This window comes from Esox lucius, chromosome 9, assembly GCF_011004845.1.
Source record: "Esox lucius isolate fEsoLuc1 chromosome 9, fEsoLuc1.pri, whole genome shotgun sequence".
Lineage (NCBI taxonomy): Eukaryota > Metazoa > Chordata > Actinopteri > Esociformes > Esocidae > Esox > Esox lucius.
The window spans coordinates 6,530,551-6,557,143 of NC_047577.1; the positions used below are offsets into that span (position 1 = coordinate 6,530,551).

The following is a 26,593-nucleotide window of genomic DNA, read 5'->3' on the forward strand; positions in this document are numbered from 1 at the left end:
GATTTGGGATAGGGAGGAGAGTGGGGGTGCTAGGATTTGGGATAGGGAGGAGAGTGGGGGTGCTAGGATTTGGGATAGGGAGGAGAGTGGGGTGGAGACAGAGACAGAAGGGGAGGGGGATTCAGGCGACTGTGGAGGCGACTGTGGAGGCGACAGGGCGGAGGAGCAGAGCGCACAGCCAGGGCAGAGGGCCGTGACTGAGCGGGACCTGGCTGGGGACTGACAGCGTGGGGGGAGGGGGGGACGGAGAAAGGCGAGAACGAAGTGGCCAGGGCTCTGAAGGGGTTGCAGGGAGGTTTTGGCGGGCGGGTGGCATCAAGTAGTCGACTCCAGAGCATCGGCTGCCACGCGAGAAAAGAAGGGGGTGGCTGGGAAAGCGTGAGGTCAAACATGGGGGAGAGGTTGTGAGTTCTACAGACTACCCTGTAGCCAGTCAGAGTTTGTTTAAGCCAGATACATCTCACGCCAAAGTTTTACTGCACATATTTATACGTCGGCCTGCCGCCTGACATATTCACCAGTCGTGGTTAAAAAAACGACGGAGGCAGGTTCACCCTCATCGGCTCACGCCAACCTACAGTTGAACAAACATCAAATAGCCAGAGCAATTAGCTACAAGGTAAATAAACCCTCTCTCTTTTTTCATCTGGCCATTAAATTTCACTTGCAATGAATCTAGTTGAAATGCACATCCTGTACGGATCCTGTAAATTCCAGCACAGGCGCACCTCATTTTACTTAATGAGGTACTTGATTAGGTGATTACCTGAACCAAATCTAATTTAACGAGATAAGGTTAAAAAAAGCACTACTGTGGTCATCAATATTCTCTTGCAATAGGACCAGCTGGATGGCAAAAACAGTGCAAGTAGTCCCTCAAAGGTAATTTGAATAAAAAAAATAACTATTCAGCATGACAAAAGAGTTGAAAAGAAACGCTTTGAAGAATAGTTCAGTTCTTGCTTTACTGGCAGAGGGATACAGTGAGCGTCAGGTTGCTTCCATCCGAAAATTTCAAAGACGGCGGTTCATAAGAACAAGATCAAGCAACAGACATTGGGGACAACAAAGCTACAGACTGGCAGAGGGCGAAAATGACCACTGACCAAGGTGACCCTCAACTCATTTGAATGTCACTCAACAACCGTGGGATGACTTCAAGTGACCTACGTAAAGAATGGCAAACAGCAGTTGGGGTGAAGTGCACGGCGGGGATGGTTCGAATCAGGCTCCTAGGGGCAGGGCTGACGTTGCGCAAAGCTAGAAATAAGCCCTTCATCAATGAGAAGCAAAGAGGAGCCAGGCTGAAGTTTGCAAAAGACCATAAGGATTGGACCTTAGAGAAATGGAGTAAGGTCATCTTCTCTGACAGATCAAATGTTCAGCTTTGCCCAACACCTGGTCATCTAATGGTTAGACGGAGACCTGGAGAGGCCTACAAGCCACAGTGTCTCACACCCACTGTGAAATTTGGTGGAGGATCGATGATGATCTGGGGATGCTTCAGCAAGGCTGGAATCGGGCAGATTTGTCTTTGTGAAGGACGCATGAATCAAGCCAAATACAAGCGTATACAGGAAGAACACCTGCTTCCTTCTGTTCTGAAAATGTTCCCCAACTCTGAGAATTGTTTTTTCCAGCAGGACAATACTCCATGCCACACAGCCAGGTCAATCAAGGTGTGGTTGGAGGACCAACAGATCAAGACCCTGTCATGGCCAGCCCAATCTCCAGACCTGAACCCCATAGAAAACCTCTGGAATTTGATCAATAGGTCTTCTGCAGTAATGCAGTCGATGTATCGGTCTGTCGTGGTGAAGAAAGAGCTGAGCCGCAAGGCGAAGCTCTCGATTTACCAGTCAATCTACGTTCCTACTCTCACCTATGGTCATGGGCAATAAATGTATTAAGACAATAAATCATATTTCCTAAACCACTCCAGTGTTTATATTTTGTATTAATTCCCCTTAAAAACACCTCCTTCCCTAGCGGACACCTCGTTCAGGAAGTGTCAGCTCTTATCAGATCGTATAATAATGATGCTAGTGACAAAATGTGTTTCCTCAGTATTTCTTTGGTTCAGTGTGTCTGTTCACCTCAGTCCACATGTCCACCTTGTTACGTTCTAACCACGTCCTCGACGCTGCTCTTGCCCCACCCGACAACTCAGGAGGTGGGGAAGGAAGAGAAAGAAAACAAAAGGAGAAGGGTGGAGAGTCCGCCCAAGCCAAAACATATCCCAGGAAGAGAGAGGGCACACTTGGAGAATGGTTTGCGTTTTGCTTTAGATTTGTCCCTCAGCTCCGCCCCTGCCAATTCCACTTCTGTTAAACAGCCCGCATGGATCTGAACATCTCCAGTCTGTCCGTTTCCTGTGTCTCTCCCTGTAATAACATCACGTTTGACCAATACATTTCTTGAAAAGTGGAATATGCCCTGTATCCTACAGAATACCTTCTTTATTTAACAAAAGTCAATGGCCCATATTTAAGTGCTTTTGGAGCTCATTTCAGTTTTATTGTAGTTTAAAACGTATTTTGGAGGGAAAGTAGGGAGTTGGATTTTGTGTTAATAGCGTATATTGTTAAATACAACACCCTGTACGATATATAGATTTGTGCATCGCAAGCTACTGATGGCGGTCAGGAAAAATAAATTCAAAATGATCTATTTTTTGTACCCCTTTCTGAGCTGAGAGGTCAATCTCAGGTCAGAAAAGGTGACCTCAGACTGGTGACCACAGACTGGTGACCACGACTGGTGACCACAGACTGGTGACCACAGACTGGTGACCACAGAATGGTGACCACAGACTGGTACACGGTCAGTTGTTATGTCTGTCACCTCTGGCTTAGGTCTTTAAAGGAAGAATGAAAGAGCTGGTGTCCAGTGACACCTTGTGGCTCTGGTATTCTGCATGAATAGGATTTCTTTGTGCGATGTGACCACATGGAGAATTTGATGCATTTTGCATGTGCTCTATTGCTGAGCGACTTAGCACTTAGCTAGTGCCCTCATGTTAGGATTCTGTATTCTGGTCAACTGACATTACAGTCTAGGATATGTCGATATTTCATATATGTCAATATTAGACATTAGTCAAGGATTTTGGAGCTGTAATAGTGGAATTACTATTGTCAACCACAACAGGGAACATTGTAGGAGAGTTGGTTTGCATGTGGTGTTGTTGAAATTCAGCTAACGTCTCGATGTGGGGGGAAAACTGTCATAGGTTACATTTCAATGTGAATCTGTTTGTCTTTACTGAAGTTTAACAGACAACCAAATCAGTGCTGGTAGGAAAACGTCACACAAAACACAAAGAGGAGTCCTGAAGAACAGATAAGCAGAAGTCTTTTTTATTAAGTTTAGAATCTGTGCAGTGTTTTACTTTTCACACTAACAAAGTTGGGTTACAGCAGAACTTCTAACACTTGTATTACCTGCATACTTGCATGCATGGTTCCTTAAATGAGTCGCAACAACTGATTTACACAGTGGGATTTAACAAAGAAACGTGTGAACCTTCACTTCATTTAACACAGTGTGTGTTGTGAACAAGGAACAGGACAGGCTGGGAAAAGTATGTGAGGCTTGATGTTTAGTAACTAGTGGAACCTCCTTAGGCAGCCATTAGCCTGTAGTCGCTGATCAGACAGTTCACCCACAGGAGGTATTTTAGACCATTCCTCCCTTGTGGATGCATTGACACAGATGTTAGATAGTACCAGTGAGGCCTACAGGTAGGTGCTACCTGTTGGGTCCTTTGTCACCTCCCTGACTGTTATACAACGTGCCCTTGCTGGGGAGAGTGGCAGTGGCTCAGACTTTTCTCTATTTTTACACAGTCTTGTATGTCTATAGACTGGTGGAGGCTTCTGTAGCGTTTTCCCGAAGTTCGAGCTTCAGCAAATCTTCTACTGAATAGTCTATGATGACATTTCACCGGGTCGTACTCCACTTGAACAGATCTCTATTTTGAGGAGCAGACGTTGGGAATAAAACCTTTCTTCCACGACATGACACCTCTAACTCACACTTGGGTGTCATCGATCGGGTCACCAGACTTGAAGTGATTTAAACGTCTATTCACATGTGGCACTCATTCGCCCAGTGTGTTATGGACCGCGGACCGAGGAGGGGCTCGTCACCATAAATACGGCAGCCGGGTGGCTAAGCTTGATCACGTGACCATAATGAGACGCCTTGGGGGAGGGGCCACAGGACTGGCATCTGATGACACGCGAGACACAGAACGCAACCGATCTACATGTGACCCCCGTCTGGCCAATGAATGAACAGTAAGAGCAATGACACGAATGTCACGTGACTTGTACTGTATGAAAACAGTGCAACGTGGGATTATCATGGGGCCTTGAGCAAAATAAACCCAACTCTGATTGTCCTTCAGCATGATAATTGTCCAAATATTGGAACCGCGGAGTAGCAGACAAAGCTGACGTTTGGTTGAATGGATTCTTATGACATCTACACAAGAGCAAGCCAAGGTCACGTTCAGGGACTAAACATTTTTGTATTAATTTTTTGCCTTTAGCCTGCCTTTATTCCCAATTTGTGATTTAGGCCCTGGTTCATTACAGCACCTCCCAGCGGCAGTGATGGAGCTTAGCGTTCTCTCCCATGGGTACGAAACTGTGATTGGCTGCCATCGCGCCCATTTAAAGCACTGCATCTGCCCAGCGGACTCCTAGCATCTCCCATTACTCCCAGAAGTAAATCGCTCAACACGGAAGTCTAGCCCGGAATCCCAAACTCAAATCAGCTTGCGGGCGCTCGAGGAATTGCTAGTGCGCGACGAGGCAAGGCAACCATGTGCCATAAACAATCCTATAAAACGGGACAATGCTGGCAAATTGCACCGCCCTCTACGAGACCCCAGGGCTAATCCGTGAGTCGGACTTAGAACCGCTGTTTCACAATGGCACCGCTGCGCCACACGGGGGAACCCAGATGTAGTGCCCGTTTGTAAGTGAAGGCTTCTTCCTATGCTGGGGACGCAGCGACTTTCTATTCATTTCCCCAGAGGGCAGCTGCATGCACATGTTTGAATCTGAAGACCTCTGTGAAGAGCTGTTGACTAATGGGGTGGTGGGGTGGATTCATATGGTTAGAGCATCTGACCAGTGATAGAAAATGTTGCTAGATCAAATCCCCAAAAACAGCGAGGTGAAATATTTGCCGTGCCTCACCTGAGCAAGGCAAATAAACCTCATCGGTGTCCTAGGTCGTATGAGTAAATGAGAACTTGTTCCCAGTCAGGTTATCTGGCGAAAACTGGTCATACATAAATAAAAATGAATGGTTAAAAAAATAAATGAGTAAGAATCCCATTGTGGGATGGGTTTGACTGGTTTGTAGATGTGAATCACGATAACTTGAGTCCGGTTTGGGGCTGTTCACACTTGCTTGTGGATGTTGAGTGGATCTTCCCAAGGTGGAAAAGATGTGTTCTTTACAAACGTCAACATGGATCGGCATGAAAAAATATAGCAATCACCTAATGAGAGAGGGACATGGGGTCAGAGAGATCAGTGGGTGGATTCAACAATATTTAGCGTGTGTTTATCCCCCAGTATTTGTCTAAGGGCTAATGTAAACGTAAAACTAAATACAGGATTATTCAATTTCCCAAAACAACACTACATTCCTATCAGGACTGATGATAGGCACTTAATAAAAATTCTAAATAGTTTCCGTCTGCATCTTACAAAATGCAACTGTTCACAAACAGAATTACAAATTACGCCATCCTCTAATTTTAATATGTATTTAACGTGCACGCTTGCCAGTGTTAACTCACACAGCCAATATGAGGGATTTCCTGAGCACTGTACCCGACACATAGAACATGTCATCAGGCAAGGTGGAGATGCCCCCACCCGACGTCCTGCAGGGGGAGACGGTACTGAGGTAAGTCCAACACATTTTGTATTATTTTGTCAGGCAAATCGAATAAAACATGATGGAGAAACCTGATGTGCCCCTAAAACAAAATACAACATTTGGGGTTTCAGGCTGGGTGTATTTGTGTATTTATAACTCCACCTTGGTTTGCCACTGGGGGAACTGTGGGTGACAAAAAAGGAACAAATTAAACTCAGGATGACATATTAAGGAATTAAGGAAGATTATTATTTTCTGTGTTGACAGTTAGGGGTTTACCATAATATGTGTGTGTGTGTCTGTCTGTCTGTGTGTGTATGTGTGTGTGTGTGTGTGTGTGAGAGAGAGAGAGAGAGAGGTTTGACAAAATCTTTATTATTTCATCAGGCAAAATTGACATAACATGATGGAGAAACCTAACATGTCCCCTTAAAACAAAATTCAACATTTGGGGTTTCAGGGTGGGTGTCTGTAAAGGCAACTGCTGATTTAAAAAGGGCTTCATAAAATAACTTGATTGATAAATAAATGTTTTTGTTCAAATATTTCACACATCAACACAGAGATAAGGGATTAGAAACTAACATCCTGACTAAGAGGTGGCTACGGTCATGTGTTTCTAACCTCAGGGAATTCAGCCCATACCTTGTGTATTTATAACTCCACCTTGGTTTGCCACTGGGGGAACTGTCGGTTACAAATAAGGAACAAATTAAACTCAGGATGACAAATTAAAGAATTAAGGAACATTATAATTTTCTGTGTTGACAGTTAGGGGTTTACCATAGTGTGTATGTGTGTGTGTGTGTGGTTTGAAAATGAGTTAGGACCTACAGCCCTCACATGGATAGTAAATCAACCGTAAGAACAGTCCTTATTGGGGTGAGGGTTAGACATTAGGACAAAGATAAATTATGGCCAGAATGTTAGGTTGTTGAGGTTAAGTTTAGGATTATGTTGAAGGTTAAGATTAAGGTTAGGTTATGTTTAGGTTTGGATTAAATTTAGGTTAAGATTAAGATAAATGTTAGGCTTAAAGTTAAATTAGTGTTAAGATTAAGGTTAGTGTTCAGATTAAGGTTATATTAGTGTGGAGATTAAGGTTAGGTTAAGGTTAGTGTTAAGATTAAGGTAAGGTTAAGGTTAGGGTTAACATTATGGTTAGGTTAAAGTTAATATTATGATTTGGTTAAGATTAGGGTTAAGATTTAAGTTAAGGTTCAGATTAAGGTTAAGGTTCAGATTAAGGTTATTGTACGTTAAGGTTAAAATTTAGTTTAGGGTTTAGATTAGGGTTAGGGTTCAGATTAAGGTTAGGTTATTTGTTGTTTTCTGGTCCCCACATGTATAGCAGTATACAACTGTGTTCTGTGTGAGTGCTTGTGTGGATCCTTTTTGTGTTTATAATGATTTGTGGCCTCAAAGTTCATGAAGTGTGTGCGAGTATGTCTGACTCACCGTTAAACATGGTTGCAGGTTGTGCCACGCCTTGGAGAGGTGACAGGGGAGGTGACAGGGGAGGTGACAGGGGAGGTGACAGGGGAGGTGACAGCGGGGGTGACAGCGGGGGTAACTTGATCATGTTGGGATATGGAGCTGATGAATACAGAATTGAATAAATCATCCACATGGCAATCCTGACACATCTTTATAAAATAATCAAAACAGAAACATTTGACTTTCACCAAACCGGATAAAACTGTTTAACAGATGAATAGAAACAGGCCAAACTGGATAGAATCAACACCATGGTTACAGTAGAAGGAGACTAGGAAAGACTTGTTAGAGTAGGACTGGACTGGTCAGAACCAGGCTGACCTAAATAATACTGGATAGAACTAGATAGTTTTTGCGAACCTACACCAAGTGTGCTCTGAAATGAGTACAACTGGTACCGGACAACTGGTGACCTGTGGGAAGTAACTGTCACCCTGTTCCCTTCTAAATTTCTGAAGGAACCCGTGAATTGACAACCGAAGCTGACCGGGAGCAAGAACATCGCTGCACAACGTCACGGGTCATGAGCAGAAGACTGTGTGGTGTTTAAAACACGTTTTATTCCTAGTGTCTGTTTGGGCGTGTGGTTACGCATACGCGCCACTTGACCTTCTGAGTCCGTTTATTAAGACGCCGTGAGATCCTCATTTCTTAATTTCACTCATTTGTCCTGTATACCTTATGATGTAGGATTATATCCTGGTCATGGGATTATACGTATATTATAAATATATTATAAAAACCCTCACCAGAAGGTTTTTATGTAGGTCCCCTGTAGGGAAAATTATTCTCTGCACAGGGTTTAGGTGTAGGGAAACTCTTCGGGCACACAATTAGCCATTGTGTTTAAAACTTATTTTGGTTTAGGCATTTCTAGTTAGGGTTAAATGTTAGGGCTTGGTTATGTTTAGGCATAAAAGTTAGGTTATTGATGTTAGTGCAGGGAACAGGGAACATGGTCAGGGTCGGGCTTCAGGTCCCACTTAGTATAGAAAGACAAGAACGACGGACTGGACAGTATGTTTTCAAAACGTACTGTTGCAGAAGATAGCTGGTTGTGCCACGCCCGTGCCATCCTGACGAACGTTCGGGCTCACGGTGAACTGAGACGCTGGTGAATTGAATACATTTTTAAAGAACTGTCGCACCTTTTCAAAACTCAAAACAATATTGACCAACTTGATAAATATCACGACCCCGGTTCAAATGTGGAGGGAGAACAGGGAAGGGGTAGGACAGATTAGAACCAAACGGATCACGTTGAAGCAAGGTAGGGCAGGCTACAACTGAATGAAATTTAGCATTGATCTTAATAAAACCTGGTAAGAATTACAGTGCCATGCTGGGGAGGTGGATTCATGCTTGGTTGAGAAGTAAATGTTTAAAGTATTACAAAACTTGTGGCTAGGGCGATACACATTTTCCAAACTCCTAAACAAAGCACTAATATTTACTTACAAAAAAAGTGGATGAGCTAGATACATTTGGATAAAACAGAAAGAATTGGATAGAATCCCCACCATGGTTACTTTATGGAGGGATACCTGGGAAGACTGGATGAAACCAGACTGAACTAGATATAATCCCTATCATTGTTACTTTATGGAGGGATACCTGGGAAGACTGGATGAAACCAGACTGAACTGGATAGAATCCCCACCATGGTTACTTTATGGAGGGAGACCTGGGAAGACTGGATGAAACCAGACTGAACTGGATAGAATCCCCACCATGGTTACTTTATGAAGGGAGACCTGGGAAGACTGGATGAAACCAGACTGAACTGGATATAATCCCCACCATGGTTACTTTATGGAGGGATACCTAGGAAGACTGGATGAAACCAGATTGAACTGGATAGAATCCCCAACATGGTTACTTTATGGATACCGGGGAAGACTGGATGAAACCAGACTGAACTGGTTGAAAGCAGGCAGCTTTCATCCAAATGCTATGCAACAGAATAGAACCAGGTAGAACTGCTGTGGAATGGATAGATCAAGATGGAACAAAGTAACAAAGAACAGAACTGGAAAGATCTGGAAAGAACCTGTAAAAAACCATCAAACTGGATGGATTAGGTAGACTACATAATCTTCTAGTTCACATAAACCTGAAAAATAAAACCATGGGGGGACTTTTGTTGGGTCCTCACTTAGGATAATGTTATACACAGCCCTGTGGTTATGTTTAGGGAAAATATCCAGTGAGGCATAGTGTTAGAATTGGGGATACTTTTAGGTTTAGGCATTTTTGGTAAGGGTAATGTTTAGATTTCATCGCTAGTTTAAGTTTATAGTTGGAATTTGAGTTAGGCATTACGAGTTAGGTGTAGGTTTAGGATTTACAAAACATAAAATGTTATGTTTTTGAGGTTAAGATTAAATTCAGGGTTAGCATTAGCAAAAGTAGGATTTGTAAGGACAGTAAACTTTGGTGACCCCACTTAAATAGCTAAGTGAACATGTGTGTGTGTGTGTGTGTGTGTGTGTGTGAGCGTGTGCATGTGCGTCAGATGTGCCACGTGCACATCCATGTTGGTGTCACACTGAGAATGGGATTGGTTCATGCAGGACCGGGAGCTGAGCAATGAAATACGCTGTTAAAGAATTACAAAAAATATGGATCAGGACTCAATGCCCACAATCAAAATGTCAACATACACTGGATGAGTTAAACCAAAGCAAACAGGATGAAATCACCACCTGTGGAGGGTTAGCAGGGGAAAGACGTGTTGGAACCAGACAGAACTGGTAGGAACCAGCTTGACCTGGTCTGGACCTGGACAGAACCTTATTAAAAACAGACAGAGCTGGATATATCAGTACAAAACCAGATTAAAAAAAAACCCAGAAAGGTTTTGTTTGTTGCTCAATCAATATCTCACACCTCCACAGAGATACGGGACAAGAAACTAGTACCCTGACCAACTCACATCCTGTCAGAGAGGTTGCTACGGTCAGGTGTTGCTGCAATAGGATATTCGGGCCATACCTTGTGCGTTTGTAACACCACCTTGGTTTTGACTTTGGGGAACTGTGGACGAGAAACAAATTGAATTCAAGTAATTGAGGTTTTGCAATGCAACAGTTAAGTACCATCTTTATTTAGTGTGTGCCTGCGTTCATGCAACTGAGGACAAAATATATTTTAAATGTTTATGTATATGTGTGTGGGTGTGTGAAACACAGTCCGTGTGACTGTTTGCCTGTTGTCCCATGTCTGGGCTGTACTGGGGATTTGATGAGTTCATGCTGGATTGGGAAACTGAATGAATAAAAAATCTAGCCATTAATAAGCCATTATGACAAACACCTATTCAAAAAGAATCCTCAAAGCAGTGAAGTTTTTCTTCAGTGTGTGTGTGTGTCTGTGTGTGTGTGTTAGTGCAGTTTTGAACACAAATCAAGAATTTAATGTGTGTATGTGTGTGTGGATGTGTGTGGATGTCTGACTCACTGTTTCCTGTGTTTCCAGATTGTTCCATGACCTCTTCATACAGGGGAGATGACTCGTTCATGTTGGGTTTGGGATCTGAAAAAATACATACGTAATGAATCTATGGCCATCGTGACATATCTTTTCAGAGATCATAATTTAACAGTAACCTTGTACCAGAAACAAACAAAAAAAAACAGAGAGAAACAGACAGAACAAGATAGAATGACCATCTAGGTAACTGTAGAAGGAGAGCAGGAAAGATTTGTTAGAACCGGACAGAACAGAGAGAAAGAGATACAGGTTTCAGAAACCAGTACCCTGACCATCCTTGTCAGAGAGTTTGCTACAGTCAGGTGTGGCCACGGCTCTTGCCTTTCGGGGCCCTAAACATTATTTGATTAGAGGACTCCCTGCTATAGCGGGCCTAGTGGTCACATCAGGAAATGGAGGCCAAATCTTGTGTGTTTGTAACATCACCTTGGTTTTGGCTTTGGGGAAATGTAGACAAGAAATCAATTGAAACAGTTATTTACCGTCTTTGTCTAGTGTGTGCCTGCATTCATGCATTTGAGGACCAAAAAAAGATTTTAAATATTTGTGTATGTGTGTGTGTGTGTGTGTGTGTCTGTAACACACAGTCCAGATTGTTTGTCTGTTGTCCCATGTCTGGGCTGTACTGAGGATTTGATGAGTTCATGCTGGATTGGGAAACTGATGAATGAATAAAACATTTGTTACCATTATGACAAACACCTATTCAAAACTGGTCCTCACAACAATGAAGTTTTGCTTCGGTGTGTGAGTGCATTTTTGAATCCCTGATTGTGAACACAACATTGAGAATTTCAAGTGTGGATGTGTGTGGAAGTGTGTGTGTGTGTGTGGAAGTGTGTGTGTGTGTGTGTGTGGAAGTGTGAGTGTGTGTCTGACTGACCGTTACCCGTGTCTTCAGGGTGTTCCATGACCACATCATACATGGGAGGTGTCTGGTTCATGTTGGTATATGGAGCTAAAGACAATACACACATAATCAATGGCCATCGTGACATATCTTTTCCAAAACATGGAATGACCACCTAGGTAGCGGTAGACGGTGAGCAAGGAAGACTTGTTAGAATCAGACAGAACAGAGAGAAAGAGACACAGGTTTAAAAATGAGTGGTCGGTGTTCTGGCTCGGGGCGAGACTAGTGACCCGTCACTTATAGGTGAATGAGCCACAAAAGACACGTGGAAAAGCTTCGGGCTTCCCGTCCTTCCTTCCAGGCGCGTCACGTGTGCAGCACACATTCTCTTCACTTCTGCTTTGCTTTAGGCATTCATGTTTCACATCGGTAGTTGTCATGTTAGTTTGTTTTTTTTGCTCGAACAGAAAGCAGCACCTCTCGAACGCCGGCTTTCTCTCTTCCCGCTATTCTCTGGCACCTTTCAGAAAAGGGCGCTGATTAAGTGGTCCATTTATATCCAAGATGAGAAGAAACTGGCCATACTCAAGTGGATGAAAACTGACTGACCCCGGAAAGAACGATGGTTATTTAGCTGTAATGCAGGGTAATTTGTAGCTCTGTCCCTCAGCAGATTAGCAGTAATCCCCGGCCGTTAATTTCCTCTCAACATCTAAGGGTTTGGTTTGTTGTCCGACGGACACAAGGGGTTTGCGTCATGTGACCAAACTCCCAAGTCGAGTACACGACGCGGGATACTGCAGATGCGTGTTTTTTCTCAGTCGATCGTGTGACAGGATTCCTGGAATTTCTCCCACGTCACGTAAACTTGACATACCTGTTTGATAGTAGCTCAATCCAAACAGTGTCGGCCCTAGCCATTTGGGGGCCCTGAGCAACATTTTATTTGGGGCCCCCCTCTCTCTTCTATTGGTCGGGGGGCTCCCTATCAGTCAGAGACCCCCTAGCGGTCAGGGCCGTAGACGGCCCTTTGTGTTGCGTATGCCTGGAGCCGGCCCTGACTACAACTCTTTTTTTTTCTTTAGGCATATCTTTTGGCTAATAACATTGGAGCATGTTAGTTGTTGTTACATGTTACAAAGCATGAGTAATGTAACATCCCTTGTGAATTTCATGTGCGGTTCCCTAAAAACTAAGCTCTCCGAACCCTTTGGGCATGACTTGGCCCTTTGGGCATGACTTGACCCTTTGGGCATGACTTGACCCTTTGGGCATGACTTGACCCTTTGGGCATGACTTGGCTAAAACACATTTATTTGGAAAAATGCTGGTCATCATGTACATCCAGTTGAAATTAATCCAACTGGATAAGAGCGTTTGGTCCGTAAATGAGTAAATCCAAAGATTCCTCGAATTGCATCACAACCCCACTGGAAATAGTTTTCTGGGCAACTACGTGACGTACAGAAAAAAGAATGTGCCTTGCTACAAGTTATGGACAAACCAGAGATGTGACATTCTGCCATCTAGTAGATATGCCTGATGTTGTAAGATGAATGTGTGAACTACACTATCTTCATATCTCAGACAAACCATTCCAGTAGAGCAAGGCAGAGTATTACAATACAATCGCAAATGACAGCAACCAGACAGAGGAAAGGTTTTCATGACTTGTCTTGGCCCTGGTTTAATACCCTGATGGCTTTGCCAAATATACTTACAGACATTATTCTGTGAAATAACTCTTTATATTAAGAGTTACCAAATTATATGGCACACACTAATCACTTTTTTGTTTCAGATTTGGGCTGATTAATTTTCAATTACTGGTCGGTGGTCATTGGCTGAATGGAAAGAGGGGAAAAATAACTTCCATACAATTTCCATTCAAACAATTAAGTAGATGCCCTTATCCAGAGCAACGTCCAGTAGTGAATGCACATATTTTCAAATTTTTTGAATAGTTAAATTAGATTGGACGTGACAATAACATTGCACTTCAGTTTTTCTTCCATTGTCTTCCAGACTAATGCAGAAAACACAACATGAACATGAGGACTCTATCCTCCAAAGCTCCACTGCAACACCTCCAGCCACCCTCCACCTTGCCCCAGCTCCTTACCTGTCTGGGGTCCTGGTGGTGTGGTCAGGGCCTCTATTGTGGAGTTAAAGAGCTGCTACTCCCTTGAGAGAAGGAGAGAAACTGAAAAACACAGACAGAGAGCAAGACTGAAACATGAAAGAGAAAGAGTCTTGAGATAGAAAGAGATATTTTTGTTAGGTGAAATACCACAGTGTGAAACTGTTGTAGTAACACGTGATCTGTTGTGATAAGGAGCAACCAGTGGCGGACAGACAGCAAAGTACAATAGAAGAATTCAGCCCCCAAGGGCTATCGCACAGTTTGCAGTGATATACAGTGGGGAGAAAAAGTATTTAATACACTGCCGATTTTGCAGGTTTTCCCACTTACAAAGCATGTAGAGGTCTGTCATTTTTATCATAGGTACACTTCAACTGTGAGAGACGGAATCTAAAACAAATATCTAGAAAGTCACATTCTATGAAAGCCGGCAAAATCGGCAGTGTATCAAATACTTGTTCTCCCAAGATAGTGTTGGCGTTTGGCGCCACCTTGTGCCCCAGGTGTCTCATGTGGTAATATTACGTGGTAATATTTGAAAATTGTAAATTATATTTTCTAAAACTGTTTTCAAATCGACATGACGTGAAATATCAGCACAATCGACTGTTAACAATTTCTGGGAAGTAGAATTGGTGTCATTTAGGCATAAACAAAAAACTGAGGTAGGCTTATATCCACAAGGCAAGTCATAGTCATTGAAATCCAACACTACTGTTGTTTGCCCCTTGGGGTTTAAGGCCGCGTGTCTCTGTAAAGCACTTTGTGACAACTGCTGTTGTAAAAAGGGCTTTATAAATACATTTGATTGATTGATTGATATTTATAAATGATGGTAAAACTCCTCTCTCTTTCTTCTGGCCTTACATACATTGGAATTGAACTACCTTAACTAGAATTTAGGTAAACGTGTAGGGGCTGTACTGTCCTCATGCTGGGTGATGTAGAGTTTTCATTTACCACGAGTCACAATATACAATCAGGATTTCTCCCATAAGCATGTAATCAATTGAACTGACATTTTCAAGCAGATCTTGCAATAACATCTACATTTAACATAGACCACATGGAGAATCAGTACATTCTGCAGATAGTCTTCTTCAGTGTGACGTATTGTTCGTGGAACTCTACTACTTTGATCTTTTTTTTTTGTGGACAGCCAGTTCTAGGCATCTTTGGTTGTGCTATATTGTATGTAACTTCTATTGCTCAGTGTATGTAAAAAGCATGTCAAAGTTAACAATGTTTTTTGTTTAGTCTAAACCTGACTGGTGCATTTCCAGAAGTCTGTCCCAGACTCGTTTTGAAAGCTCCTCTGCCTATATGGTTGGGTAGTTTGGATGTGCTTTCTGCAATATCCTGGAGCCTTAAAAACACAAGTGTATTTAATCTGAGGTCACGGGACTTTTTATTTCACAGACTCTACTGTAATATTTTGTGTATTTTGTGTAACAGTGACACTACAAAATGTACCCAAGCCCTCCAGTGGAAAATACACAACCCACTGAACCTGATTGTCTATGCCTCACTATGTTATGACAACATTCCTGGGATGGGTTGACTTTGTGTAATTTCACCTGTCAACAGCACAAGGTCATCATATCCCATCAGTCTCCAACTCGGTCCCTTTCTGTTCTTTGGTTTCTCTCGGCCTCTCTGAACAGACTATCAGCTCATTTGCTCCACAGGACCACATCTTCTGCAGGACCCCTGAAAGGTAAGGATCTGGAGCCTGGTGAATTGGGAGGAGAGGTGTCACAGTGGATCTCTGGAGGATCACATATAGGAAGAACAAAGAAATCACCTCAGAACAAACTTTAATGTTTTTTTTATTCATAATATATAAATCTTTCACACATAGCCGTGTACATTGTGGGTGCTAGGGAACGCGTTTTATAAGTATTGCAAATAATGTATATAATTATGCGACAATATGCTAATCTTCAACAAATACACTGTTCTATAAAATGGTAATATTGTGAACGCTAATGAGTTTTGAACATTTATAACTGCTTAAATATTGTATCATTTAATGTGGGAGACATATGAACATTTAGAAGTGAGTTATAACCGTGGCAATATGGACAACCAGTTAGGATTTATGAAAACCTATAACTGACCTATAAAGTATTCTCAATTTAAAGTGGTGGATCTATAAACACTTATGAGTAATGACGATCAGTAACTGCTTAAATATTAGCTAATCCTAAATTGGTAGATCTACGAATATTTACCAACTGGCAAACAAGTGTCAAAATAAAATATTGAATCCCATGACTATTAAAAAATGAGTGACTAATAATTATAAATGAAGAACGGAAAGTGGAGCTCTGCCATGTGTCAAGCCACATCATCTAAATATTTACAAAACTACAAACATTTATGAATTAAAGCAAACTGGAGTAACAAACCATGCTGTTATACCAACAAATGGTATGCAATGTGGTTACTCAAAAAATAGGCTAAAATACGTCACACTCTGGTTCAGACATGTACTGTAGATAGAAACTTGGTTATTTCAGTGTCAATTTGCTGTAGTTCACAGTCCTCTTTCAGGGTTAGGCTTTGCTACTAGTAAACAGGTATGTTACATTTCTGGTTAATCCATAAATTGTAGCAGGGCACATTTACAAAAATCCTGTCCCATAATCTAATAAAAACAAATCTGCAATGTGGTTGTGTATGCATTTTGACTAGATTAGTAGCATTATTTTAAATTGCTAATTTAAATTACAAGGGGACCTCACACCAGCCGGTATTGATTGGTTCGAGTAACCGATGTGTTGATTCTGATTGGTCCCTTCACATAAATGCCTTTAAAAGGAAAGAGTCTCAGTGGTTTTCTAAAACAAATCTCCTCACCTTCTCCATCCTCTCTCTTTCATCCTCTGGCATCATGAAAGGTAATCCAGAAGAGGTGGCGAGGAGAAAGAAAATGTATTAAATGTTTCCTCCAGTCGCGCATCATTAATTAAATTATACTAACAGGGGTTGATCACAAAATGAATTACATTTAGAGTGGTGGATCCCAAAACCAATGTCATTGACATGGGTGGATCCCAAAATAAATTACATTACCAGGCCAACATAAATATGCTAAGTAAAAATAAAGAAGGTTCTGCAAGACATTTTATTGTAAAAATGATAAATGAGCTTGATTTTCTATTTAGACAAAACAAAATCTTCCACGGTAGGATACACATAACTATCAACAATGAAAGTAAGACTTGGGATTGGACTTGGAATGGGACTTGGAATTGGACTTGGGATCGGACTTGGGAACGGACTTGGAATGGGACTTGGGATCGGACTTGGAATGGGACTTGGGATCGGACTTGGAATGGGACTTGGGATCGGACTTGGAATGGGACTTGGGATCGGATTTGGAATGGGACTTGGTATTGGACTTGGTATCGGACTTGATATTTCAGTGTCTGTGGTGCTGAGGCTGCTATATTTGAGGACAGTTAATAACTAGTGTATGACACTATACACCTGACATTTGAAACCAAATGCTGTTTATAGAGGATTATAATAATTGTTACTTAGCATGACGAACAGATGTTTGTGGGAGAGTAACATGTCGCCAATCGGCCAATGGCTGTCAATCATAATATAGGCCAGAATTCTCTCATTTCTCTTTATCTCTCCCTTTAGTCACTGTATTAAAGTCTCTCTATGTCTCTCTATGTCTCTCTGTGTCTCTCTATGTCTCTCTGTGTCTCTCTATGTCCCTTCTAGATCCTCTCCACCAGGATGCAGGTGCAAATGCAGAACCAACAAATGTACTACCCGGGTGGTGAGACGAGATTCACACCGTTAGATTACTACAAGGGATTCACACCCAAACTCTGTTAGATTACTGCAAGGGATTCACACCCAAACTCTGTTAGATTACTGCAAGGGATTCACACCCAAACTCTGTTAGATTACTGAAAGGGATTCACACCCGAACACCACGCTTTCTGTCACCATTAGATTCCTGCAAGGGATTCACACCCAAACACCACGCTTTCTGTCACCATTAGATTACAGCAAGGGATTCACACCCGAACCCCAGGCTTTCTGTCACCATTAGATTACAGCAAGGGAAATAACACCTTTTGGACTATTTTAAATGTTTTTAAATATTTGAGATTTATGATAGTTTGACCCCCCCCCAAAAAAACACATTCCTCAAAATTGTATTAAACAGCCTTTAAAAATCACACACACACACAACCTGAAGACAAATGAACTGTCACATAGAGGCAACCTTAATCGGTTCTTAAATTTTTCATCCACAATTAACCAAATGCAAAACCAAGGTGCATTGGTCCAAGTACAAGTTCTTGTCTGGATGTCCTTAATGGCATCAGAAGATCTTGGCATCAGACCTAATGGGATATGATGTTGTCAGGGTGCTACTACCCGAATGTAACTGGGGGTGAAATATACAACTAACAAGAAACCACAGCAGATCCATTAGGTCTACGTGGTTTTATCCAATCCTTTTCCTATTCTGTCCTGATCTATCCAGACTTTTACCGCTCCAGGCGGTTTTATCTAATTTACAGAAAAATTGCAAAAAACTAGAGAACTTCCATAGGTCCCTGCAAGACGCTCAACCTAAATACCATCGTCGTCTTGTCAGTCTGAACAGTCTTCCATGCCTCCTAGATTAACCCGGTGGTGATTATATCCAGTTCTGTACGGTTCTCTCATAATATATCTGGTCTCATCTGGTCTTAACTATCAAATTCTGTATGGACAGAATTTGGACAGAATTCTGTATGGACAGAATTTGGACAGAATTCTGTATGGACAATTCCGTCCGGCTCTAACTGGTATTCTTCTCTCTTGAACAGGAAATAACATGGCTGTTCAACCTGTACAATTTGCAAATGCCCCTTCCGGTGAGTAACACACACACCTGAAACTCCCAAATGCCTGGATCGTTTCCTCAATGTGTTAGTCACAGTATCAAAGGACAGGTTCATTGGCAGTATGTCCTGATCGTGTGAGATTACTGTGCATGGTTGAATATACAATGTAATAATTTACCAAAAAATTCTTCAAAGTTGCGTGCCCTAATCAGCGCCACCATCTTGTCAGATCTACATACAGTATAACTGGTTCTAACCTGTCTTCCTGCTTACTTAGTAACCCAGGTGGGGATTATATCCAATTACATACGCTTCTATAGGAATGTACGGTTTAATTAGGTTTTATTTCAATTACATACGGTTCTATAGGAATGTACAGTTTAATTAGGTTTTATTCCAATTACATACGGTTCTATAGGAATGTACGGTTTAATTAGGTTTTATTCCAATTACATACGGTTCTATAGGAATGTACGGTTTAATTAGGTTTTATTCCAATTACATATGGTTCTATACGAATGTACGGTTTAATTAGATTTTATTCCAATTACATATGGTTCTATACGAATGTACGGTTTAATTAGGTTTTATTCCAATGACGTACGGTTCTATACGAATGTACGGTTTAATTAGGTTTTGTTCCAATTACGTACGGTTCTATACGAATGTACGGTTTAATTAGGTTTTGTTCAGTTCTATGCAATTCTGTGCTGTTGTATGCGGTTGTCAGGCAATTTCAAGTTATTTTTGGTTATATCCAGTTTAATATTGTCCTATTGATTTCTGTCAGGTTTTAACCAGTATCCTCCTCTCTTTTTGCAGCACCTCAGCTTGTGGTTGCTCAACCAGTACAGTATGCCAATCCCGGTGAGACACACACACACACACACACCCAAACAACACACACACAACACAGACACACCAGAAATGCCCAACTGTTGTTGTTCACGGTCTGTAGTTGTTCATGGTCTCTAAGATAAACAGTACAGGATTCCCTGATCTAGGCAAACACAGGGCGTGGGAAACTCCCTGGGATATGGTGTGGTCAAGTTGGTGTTTTTTCACCTTTGACCCTTAATTCAGCAGAGACAGGTAATGATCCTGATAATGTTTGGTTCATATCTTGATCTAGTCCCTTGGCACCTATAAGACGTTATTTAAATGTGTTTTTGACCATCTAAAAAGGTTTCTCTCTTCATTAGTGTAAATGTGGTTAAAGAGATAACAAGGACATCTGTCTGATGGGACGTTCCACTCATACCCAGACACACCAGTTTCCAATTACATACGGTTCTATCCGAATGTACGGTTTAATTAGGTTTCATTCCAATTACGTACGGTTCTATCCAAATGTACGGTTTAATTAGGTGTTATTCCAATTACATACGGTTCTATCCGAATGTACGGTTTAATTAGGTTTTATTCCAATTACATACGGTTCTTTCCGAATGTACGGTTTAATTAGGTTTTATTCCAATTACATACGGTTCTATACGAATGTACGGTTTAATTAGGTTTTATTCCAATTACATACGGTTCTATACGAAGGTATGGTTTAATTAGGTTTTATTCCAATTACGTACGGTTCTATCCAAATGTACGGTTTAATTAGGTTTTATTCCAATTACATACGGTTCTATAGGAATGTACGGTTTAATTAGGTTTTATTCCAATTACATACGGTTCTATACGAATGTACGGTTTAATTAGGTTTTATTCCAATTACATACGGTTCTATACGAATGTACGGTTTAATTAGGTTTTATTCCAATTACATACGGTTCTATACGAATGTACGGTTTAATTAGGTTTTGTTCCAATTACGTACGGTTCTATACGAATGTACGGTTTAATTAGGTTTTGTTCAGTTCTATGCAATTCTGTGCTGTTGTATGCGGTTGTTGGGCAATTTCAAGTTATTTTTGGTTATATCCAGTTTAATATTGTCCTATTGATTTCTGTCAGGTTTTAACCAGTATCCTCCTCTCTTTTTGCAGCACCTCAGCTTGTGGTTGCTCAACCAGTTCAGTATGCCAATCCCGGTGAGACACACACACACACACACACACACACCCAAACAACACACACACAACACAGACACACCAGAAGTGCCCAACTGTTGTTGTTCACGGTCTGTAGTTGTTCACGGTCTCTAAGATAAACAGTACAGGATTCCCTGATCTAGGCAAACACAGGGCGTGGGAAACTCCCTGGGATATGGTGTGGTCAAGTTGGTGGTTTTTCACCTTTGACCCTTAATTCAGCAGAGACAGGTAATGATCCTGATAATGTCTGGTTCATATCTTGATCTAGTCCCTTGGCACCTATAAGACGTTATTTAAATGTGTTTTTGACCATCTAAAAAGGTTTCTCTCTTCATTAGTGTAAATGTGGTTAAAGAGATAACAAGGACATCTGTCTGATGGGACGTTCCACTCATACCCAGACACACCAGTTTCCAATTACATACGATTCTATCCGAATGTACGGTTTAATTAGGTTTTATTCCAATTACGTACGGTTCTATCCAAATGTACGATTTAATTAGGTGTTATTCCAATTACATACGGTTCTATCCGAATATACGGTTTAATTAGGTTTTATTCCAATTACATACAGTTCTATACGAATGTACGGTTTAATTAGGTTTAATTCCAATTACATACGGTTCTATACGAATGTACGGTTTAATTAGGTTTTATTCCAATTACATACGGTTCTATACGAATGTACGGTTTAATTAGGTTTTATTCCAATTACATACGGTTCTATACGAATGTACGGTTTAATTAGGTTTTATTCCAATTACGTACGGTTCTATCCAAATGTACGGTTTAATTAGGTTTTATTCCAATTACGCACGGTTCTATACGAATGTACGGTTTAATTAGGTTTTATTCCAATTACATATGGTTCTATACGAATGTGCGGTTTTGATGAGGTTTTATTCCAACTACATACGGTTCTATCCAAATGTACGGTTTAATTAGGTTTTATTCCAATTACATACGGTTCTATACGAATGTACGGTTTAATTAGGTTTTATTCCAATTACATACGGTTCTATACGAATGTACGGTTTAATTAGGTTTTATTCCAATTACATATGGTTCTATATGAATGTACGGTTTAATTAGGTTTTATTCCAATTACGTACGGTTCTATACGAATGTACGGTTTAATTAGGTTTTATTCCAATTACGTACGGTTCTATACGAATGTACGGTTTAATTAGGTTTTGTTCCAATTACGTAGGGTTCTATACGAATGTACGGTTTAATTAGGTTTTGTTCAGTTCTATGCAATTCTGTGCTGTTGTATGCGGTTGTCGGGCAATTTCAAGTTATTTTTGGTTATATCCAGTTTAATATTGTCCTATTGATTTCTGTCAGGTTTTAACCAGTATCCTCCTCTCTTTTTGCAGCACCTCAGCTTGTGGTTGCTCAACCAGTACAGTATGCCAATCCCGGTGAGACACACACACACACCCAAACAACACACACACAACACAGACACACCAGAAGTGCCCAACTGTTGTTGTTCACGGTCTGTAGTTGTTCACGGTCTCTAAGATAAACAGTACAGGATTCCCTGATCTAGGCAAACACAGGGCGTGGGAAACTCCCAGGGATATGGTGTGGTCAAGTTGGTGGTTTTTCACCTTTGACCCTTAATTCAGCAGAGACAGGTAATGATCCTGATAATGTCTGGTTCATATCTTGATCTAGTCCCTTGGCACCTATAAGACGTTATTTAAATGTGTTTTTGACCATCTAAAAAGGTTTCTCTCTTCATTAGTGTAAATGTGGTTAAAGAGATAACAAGGACATCTGTCTGATGGGACGTTCCACTCATACCCAGACACACCAGTTTCCAATTACATATGGTTCTATCCGAATATACGGTTTAATTAGGTGTTATTCCAATTACGTACAGTTCTATCCGAATGTACGGTTTAATTAGGTTTTATTCCAATTACATACGGTTCTATCCAAATGTAAGGTTTAATTAGGTTTTATTCCAATTACATACGGTTCTATACGAATGTACGGTTTAATTAGGTTTAATTCCAATTACATACGGTTCTATACGAAGGTATGGTTTAATTAGGTTTTATTCCAATTACGTACGGTTCTATCCAAATGTACGGTTTAATTAGGTTTTATTCCAATTACGTACGGTTCTATACGAATGTACGGTTTAATTAGGTTTTATTCCAATTACATTTGGTTCTATACGAATGTGCGGTTTTGATTAGGTTTTATTCCAATTACATACGGTTCTATCCGAATGTACGGTTTAATTAGGTTTTATTCCAATTACGTACGGTTCTATACGAATGTACGGTTTAATTAGGTTTTGTTCAGTTCTATGCAATTCTGTGCTGTTGTATGCGGTTGTCAGGCAATTTCAAGTTATTTTTGATTATATCCAGTTTAATATTGTCCTATTGATTTCTGTCAGGTTTTAACCAGTATCCTCCTCTCTTTTTGCAGCACCTCAGCTTGTGAATGCTCAACCAGTACAGTATGCCAATCCCGGTGAGACACACACACACACACACACACCCAAACAACACACACACAACACAGACACACCAGAAGTGCCCAACTGTTGTTGTTCACGGTCTGTAGTTGTTCACGGTCTCTAAGATAAACAGTACAGGATTCCCTGATCTAGGCAAACACAGGGCGTGGGAAACTCCCAGGGATATGGTGTGGTCAAGTTGGTGGTTTTTCACCTTTGACCCTTAATTCAGCAGAGACAGGTAATGATCCTGATAATGTCTGGTTCATATCTTGATCTAGTCCCTTGGCACCTATAAGACGTTATTTAAATGTGTTTTTGACCATCTAAAAAGGTTTCTCTCTTCATTAGTGTAAATGTGGTTAAAGAGATAACAAGGACATCTGTCTGATGGGACGTTCCACTCATACCCAGACACACCAGTTTCCAATCTTTCCCGCGTACTAACGGGCCTGCCTAATCATCAACCAGCTTCCGATCGATTTTGTCCTGTTCTGTCCAGTTCCGTCCGGTAATTTTTGGTTCTAACTGGCATTGACCTCCCACAGCAATGCCAACGAATGTGATGGGGAGGCCGAAGGCAATGCCAGGCCGGATGAGGTGCCCGTACTGTCAGACTGACATTGTAACCGAGACAACATATGTCTACGGCACTCTCACTTGGACCATCATCATAACGCTCGGAGTCTGCATGTGAGTTCATGGAGACACGCCCACAAACACACATTTGCATACAGAAATATATACACACCCACTGACCCCTCGTCCCCATCCTGTCCCCCTCCCCCCGTCCCCCTCCCCCCCTCCCCGCATGCTGTAGGATCTGGCCGTTCTGTCTGATCCCGTTTTGTTGTAAAGAATGTGAGGACGTGGAACACCACTGCCCCAACTGCAACAGAATGACGCATGTTCACAAACGCATGTGAGCCTGGACCAGACCACTGCCACAAGGTGGTACGTCCAAAGATGGCTTCATAATTTAAGCCATGGGGACTCCAACCTCAATGTCACACACACTCATGTGGACAAGTGTGCCTGCTGAATTTCTAAAATGTAAAGGTCCTGTAAAATGGTAAAGACTGTACAGTCACAAACATTTAAATTAGTTATGATTAACAGTTGTTTTCAAATGTATGCAATGGCTGCTTCTAGTTTATTTTTAAACATATAATTGTTTTTAATTCTAAATTCAATGGATTTATATAATGATTATAGTAGGTATATAGTAGTTCTATAGTAGTTCAATAGTAGTTATATGTGCTAAATAGAATGTATTGTACTTTGCAACTGCATAGTAAAAGTCTGTAGCTCTTTTGTTTGCTTTCTCAGCCTTAAAGGATTTTTAATAATGTAATTAACAATAAACATATTAAATGATATTGACCAGACCAGGGGTCCTCCCACAGTCATTCCACGTTTAAGACATATTCCTGAGCTAGCACACCTGAACGAAATTATTGAGCCCGGGACCGATAATTTCAGATGAGCAGGGTCAGGGCTGCAACTTGTGAGACCCCTCAAACTCAACTCTGGATCTTGATGGCCAGTTCCAACATCAGGAGCCGTATTCACAAAACATCAGGGGCCGTATTCATAAAACATCAGGGGCCGTATTCATAAAACATCAGGGGCTGTATTCATAAAACATCAGGGGCCGTATTCACAAAACATCAGGTGCCATATTCACAAAACATCAGGGACCGTATTCGTATTTACAAAACATCAGGGGCCGTATTCACAAAACATCAGGGGCCGTATTCATAAAACATCAGGGGCCGTATTCATAAAACTTCAGGGGCCGTATTCACAAAACATCAGGAGCCGTATTCGTATTCACAAAACATCAGGGGCCGTATTCACAAAACATCAGGGGCCGTATTCACAAAACATCAGAGGCTGTATTCATAAAACATCAGGGGCCGTATTCACAAAACATCAGGGGCCGTATTCACAAAACAAGTTATCTCACCACTAGGAGGACTCCTAAACAACACTAAAAGTTCCTAGCTAAGCGTTTCCTCTTAAAACCTATTCACAAAGCTGTTAAGACCAACTTTTAATAAGGAACGGGGAAGCCTACTTACTATGCCCACAGTGATTGGCTGAAAGGGGAGGGGACTCTGTCAGTGATTGGCTGAAAGGGGAGGGGGCTCTGTCAGTGATTAGCTGAAAGGGGAGGGGGCTCTGTCAGTGATTGGCTGAAAGGAGAGGGGGCTCTGTCAGTGATTTCGTCATAACAATACTGTAGAATGATGTGTCAGGTTGAAATAAAGATATTCAAATAAAAATGTAGGCTAAGTGTCAATGATTAAACATGAAACCATGACTGATATACTGACTAGTCAGCACCAGAGAAAAAAGGTTTTGTGAATATGGCCCCTGGTCTTAATTAACTATGAATTAACCACTGAACCAGGTCTTTACCAACTATGAATTAACCACTGAACCAGGTCTTTACCAACTATGAATTAACCACTGAACCAGGTCTTTACCAACTATGAATTAACCACTGAACCAGGTCTTTACCAACTATGAATTAACCACTGAACCAGGTCTTTACCAACTGTGAATTAACCACTGAACCAGGTCTTTACCAACTATGAATTAACCACTGAACCAGGGCTTTACCAACTGTGAATTAACCACTGAACCAGGTCTTTACCAATTATGAATTAACCACTGAACCAGGTCTTTACCAACTGTGAATTAACCACTGAACCAGGTCTTTACCAACTATGAATTAACCACTGAACCAGGTATTTACCAACTGTGAATTAACCACTGAACCAGGTCTTTACCAACTATGAATGTATTAAATGTGTAGTCTTCGTGTTTCCAAGTTGAGATTTCTGTATTATTAACATTATCAATAACTTTCAGTTCTGGAATGATACTGGCTATTGTCGTTTTTTAGGAAAACACATGAACGCACATAAACGCCCAGTGTCACACAAGCCCACACACAGACTTACACACTCACACAAAGACTAAGACACACACACACACACAGACTACACACACACACATACTGAAAAACACACACTCACACAGACTAACACACACTCATTCGCAGACTAACAGACACTCGCACACAGACTAATACACACTCACACGTTCCACAGGGTTTTGCTGGTGCTTTTTTTTTAAAATACTGATTAATTATTGATTGACTACTTTGCATATAACACAGAAAAAACTATACCCAAAGTGTGTCAGAAAGACAAATGTTCGGTTGTGAAAACTCCACAGGTCAGAATTACTCCAATGACCTTCGACCTACAGGGCTCGTCGCTCACTGCTCATCAGCTCTCC

General features: G+C 41.3%; 2 protein-coding genes across 8 annotated transcripts; one reads left to right on the forward strand and one right to left on the reverse strand.

Annotated features, from left to right (window-relative positions):
• Nucleotides 1–3,343: 3,343 nt before the first annotated feature.
• Nucleotides 3,344–15,541, reverse strand: LOC105031552 (protein transport protein SEC31). 4 transcript variants are annotated; one of them, XM_020049780.3, is made up of 11 exons: nt 15,467–15,541; nt 13,869–13,949; nt 11,777–11,851; nt 10,861–10,935; nt 10,396–10,437; nt 8,438–8,512; nt 7,363–7,500; nt 6,550–6,591; nt 6,067–6,087; nt 5,822–5,908; nt 3,344–5,518 (listed from the first exon to the last, which is right to left on the reverse strand). In XM_020049780.3, exons 3-11 carry the CDS (start codon nt 11,835–11,837, stop codon nt 5,418–5,420), a joined length of 642 nt encoding a protein of 213 aa, XP_019905339.2. In that variant the 5' UTR covers nt 11,838–11,851; nt 13,869–13,949; nt 15,467–15,541; the 3' UTR covers nt 3,344–5,417. The 4 variants fall into 4 exon arrangements, with proteins under 4 accessions (XP_019905339.2, XP_034150069.1, XP_010904342.2 ...); XM_034294178.1 differs by lacking the exon at nt 15,467–15,541 and having other exon boundaries at nt 13,869–14,005; XM_010906040.5 differs by lacking the exons at nt 8,438–8,512; nt 15,467–15,541 and having other exon boundaries at nt 13,869–14,005.
• LOC105031551 (lipopolysaccharide-induced tumor necrosis factor-alpha factor homolog) lies at nt 15,511–24,669 on the forward strand. 4 transcript variants are annotated; one of them, XM_029122568.2, is made up of 9 exons: nt 15,515–15,606; nt 17,631–17,688; nt 18,737–18,784; nt 19,577–19,621; nt 20,752–20,796; nt 22,179–22,223; nt 23,251–23,295; nt 23,830–23,974; nt 24,102–24,669. In XM_029122568.2, exons 2-9 carry the CDS (start codon nt 17,646–17,648, stop codon nt 24,205–24,207), a joined length of 522 nt encoding a protein of 173 aa, XP_028978401.2. In that variant the 5' UTR covers nt 15,515–15,606; nt 17,631–17,645; the 3' UTR covers nt 24,208–24,669. The 4 variants fall into 4 exon arrangements, with proteins under 4 accessions (XP_028978404.2, XP_028978402.2, XP_028978401.2 ...); XM_029122570.2 differs by having other exon boundaries at nt 15,557–15,606; nt 17,631–17,674; XM_029122569.2 differs by lacking the exon at nt 20,752–20,796 and having other exon boundaries at nt 15,512–15,606.
• Nucleotides 24,670–26,593: the final 1,924 nt, after the last annotated feature.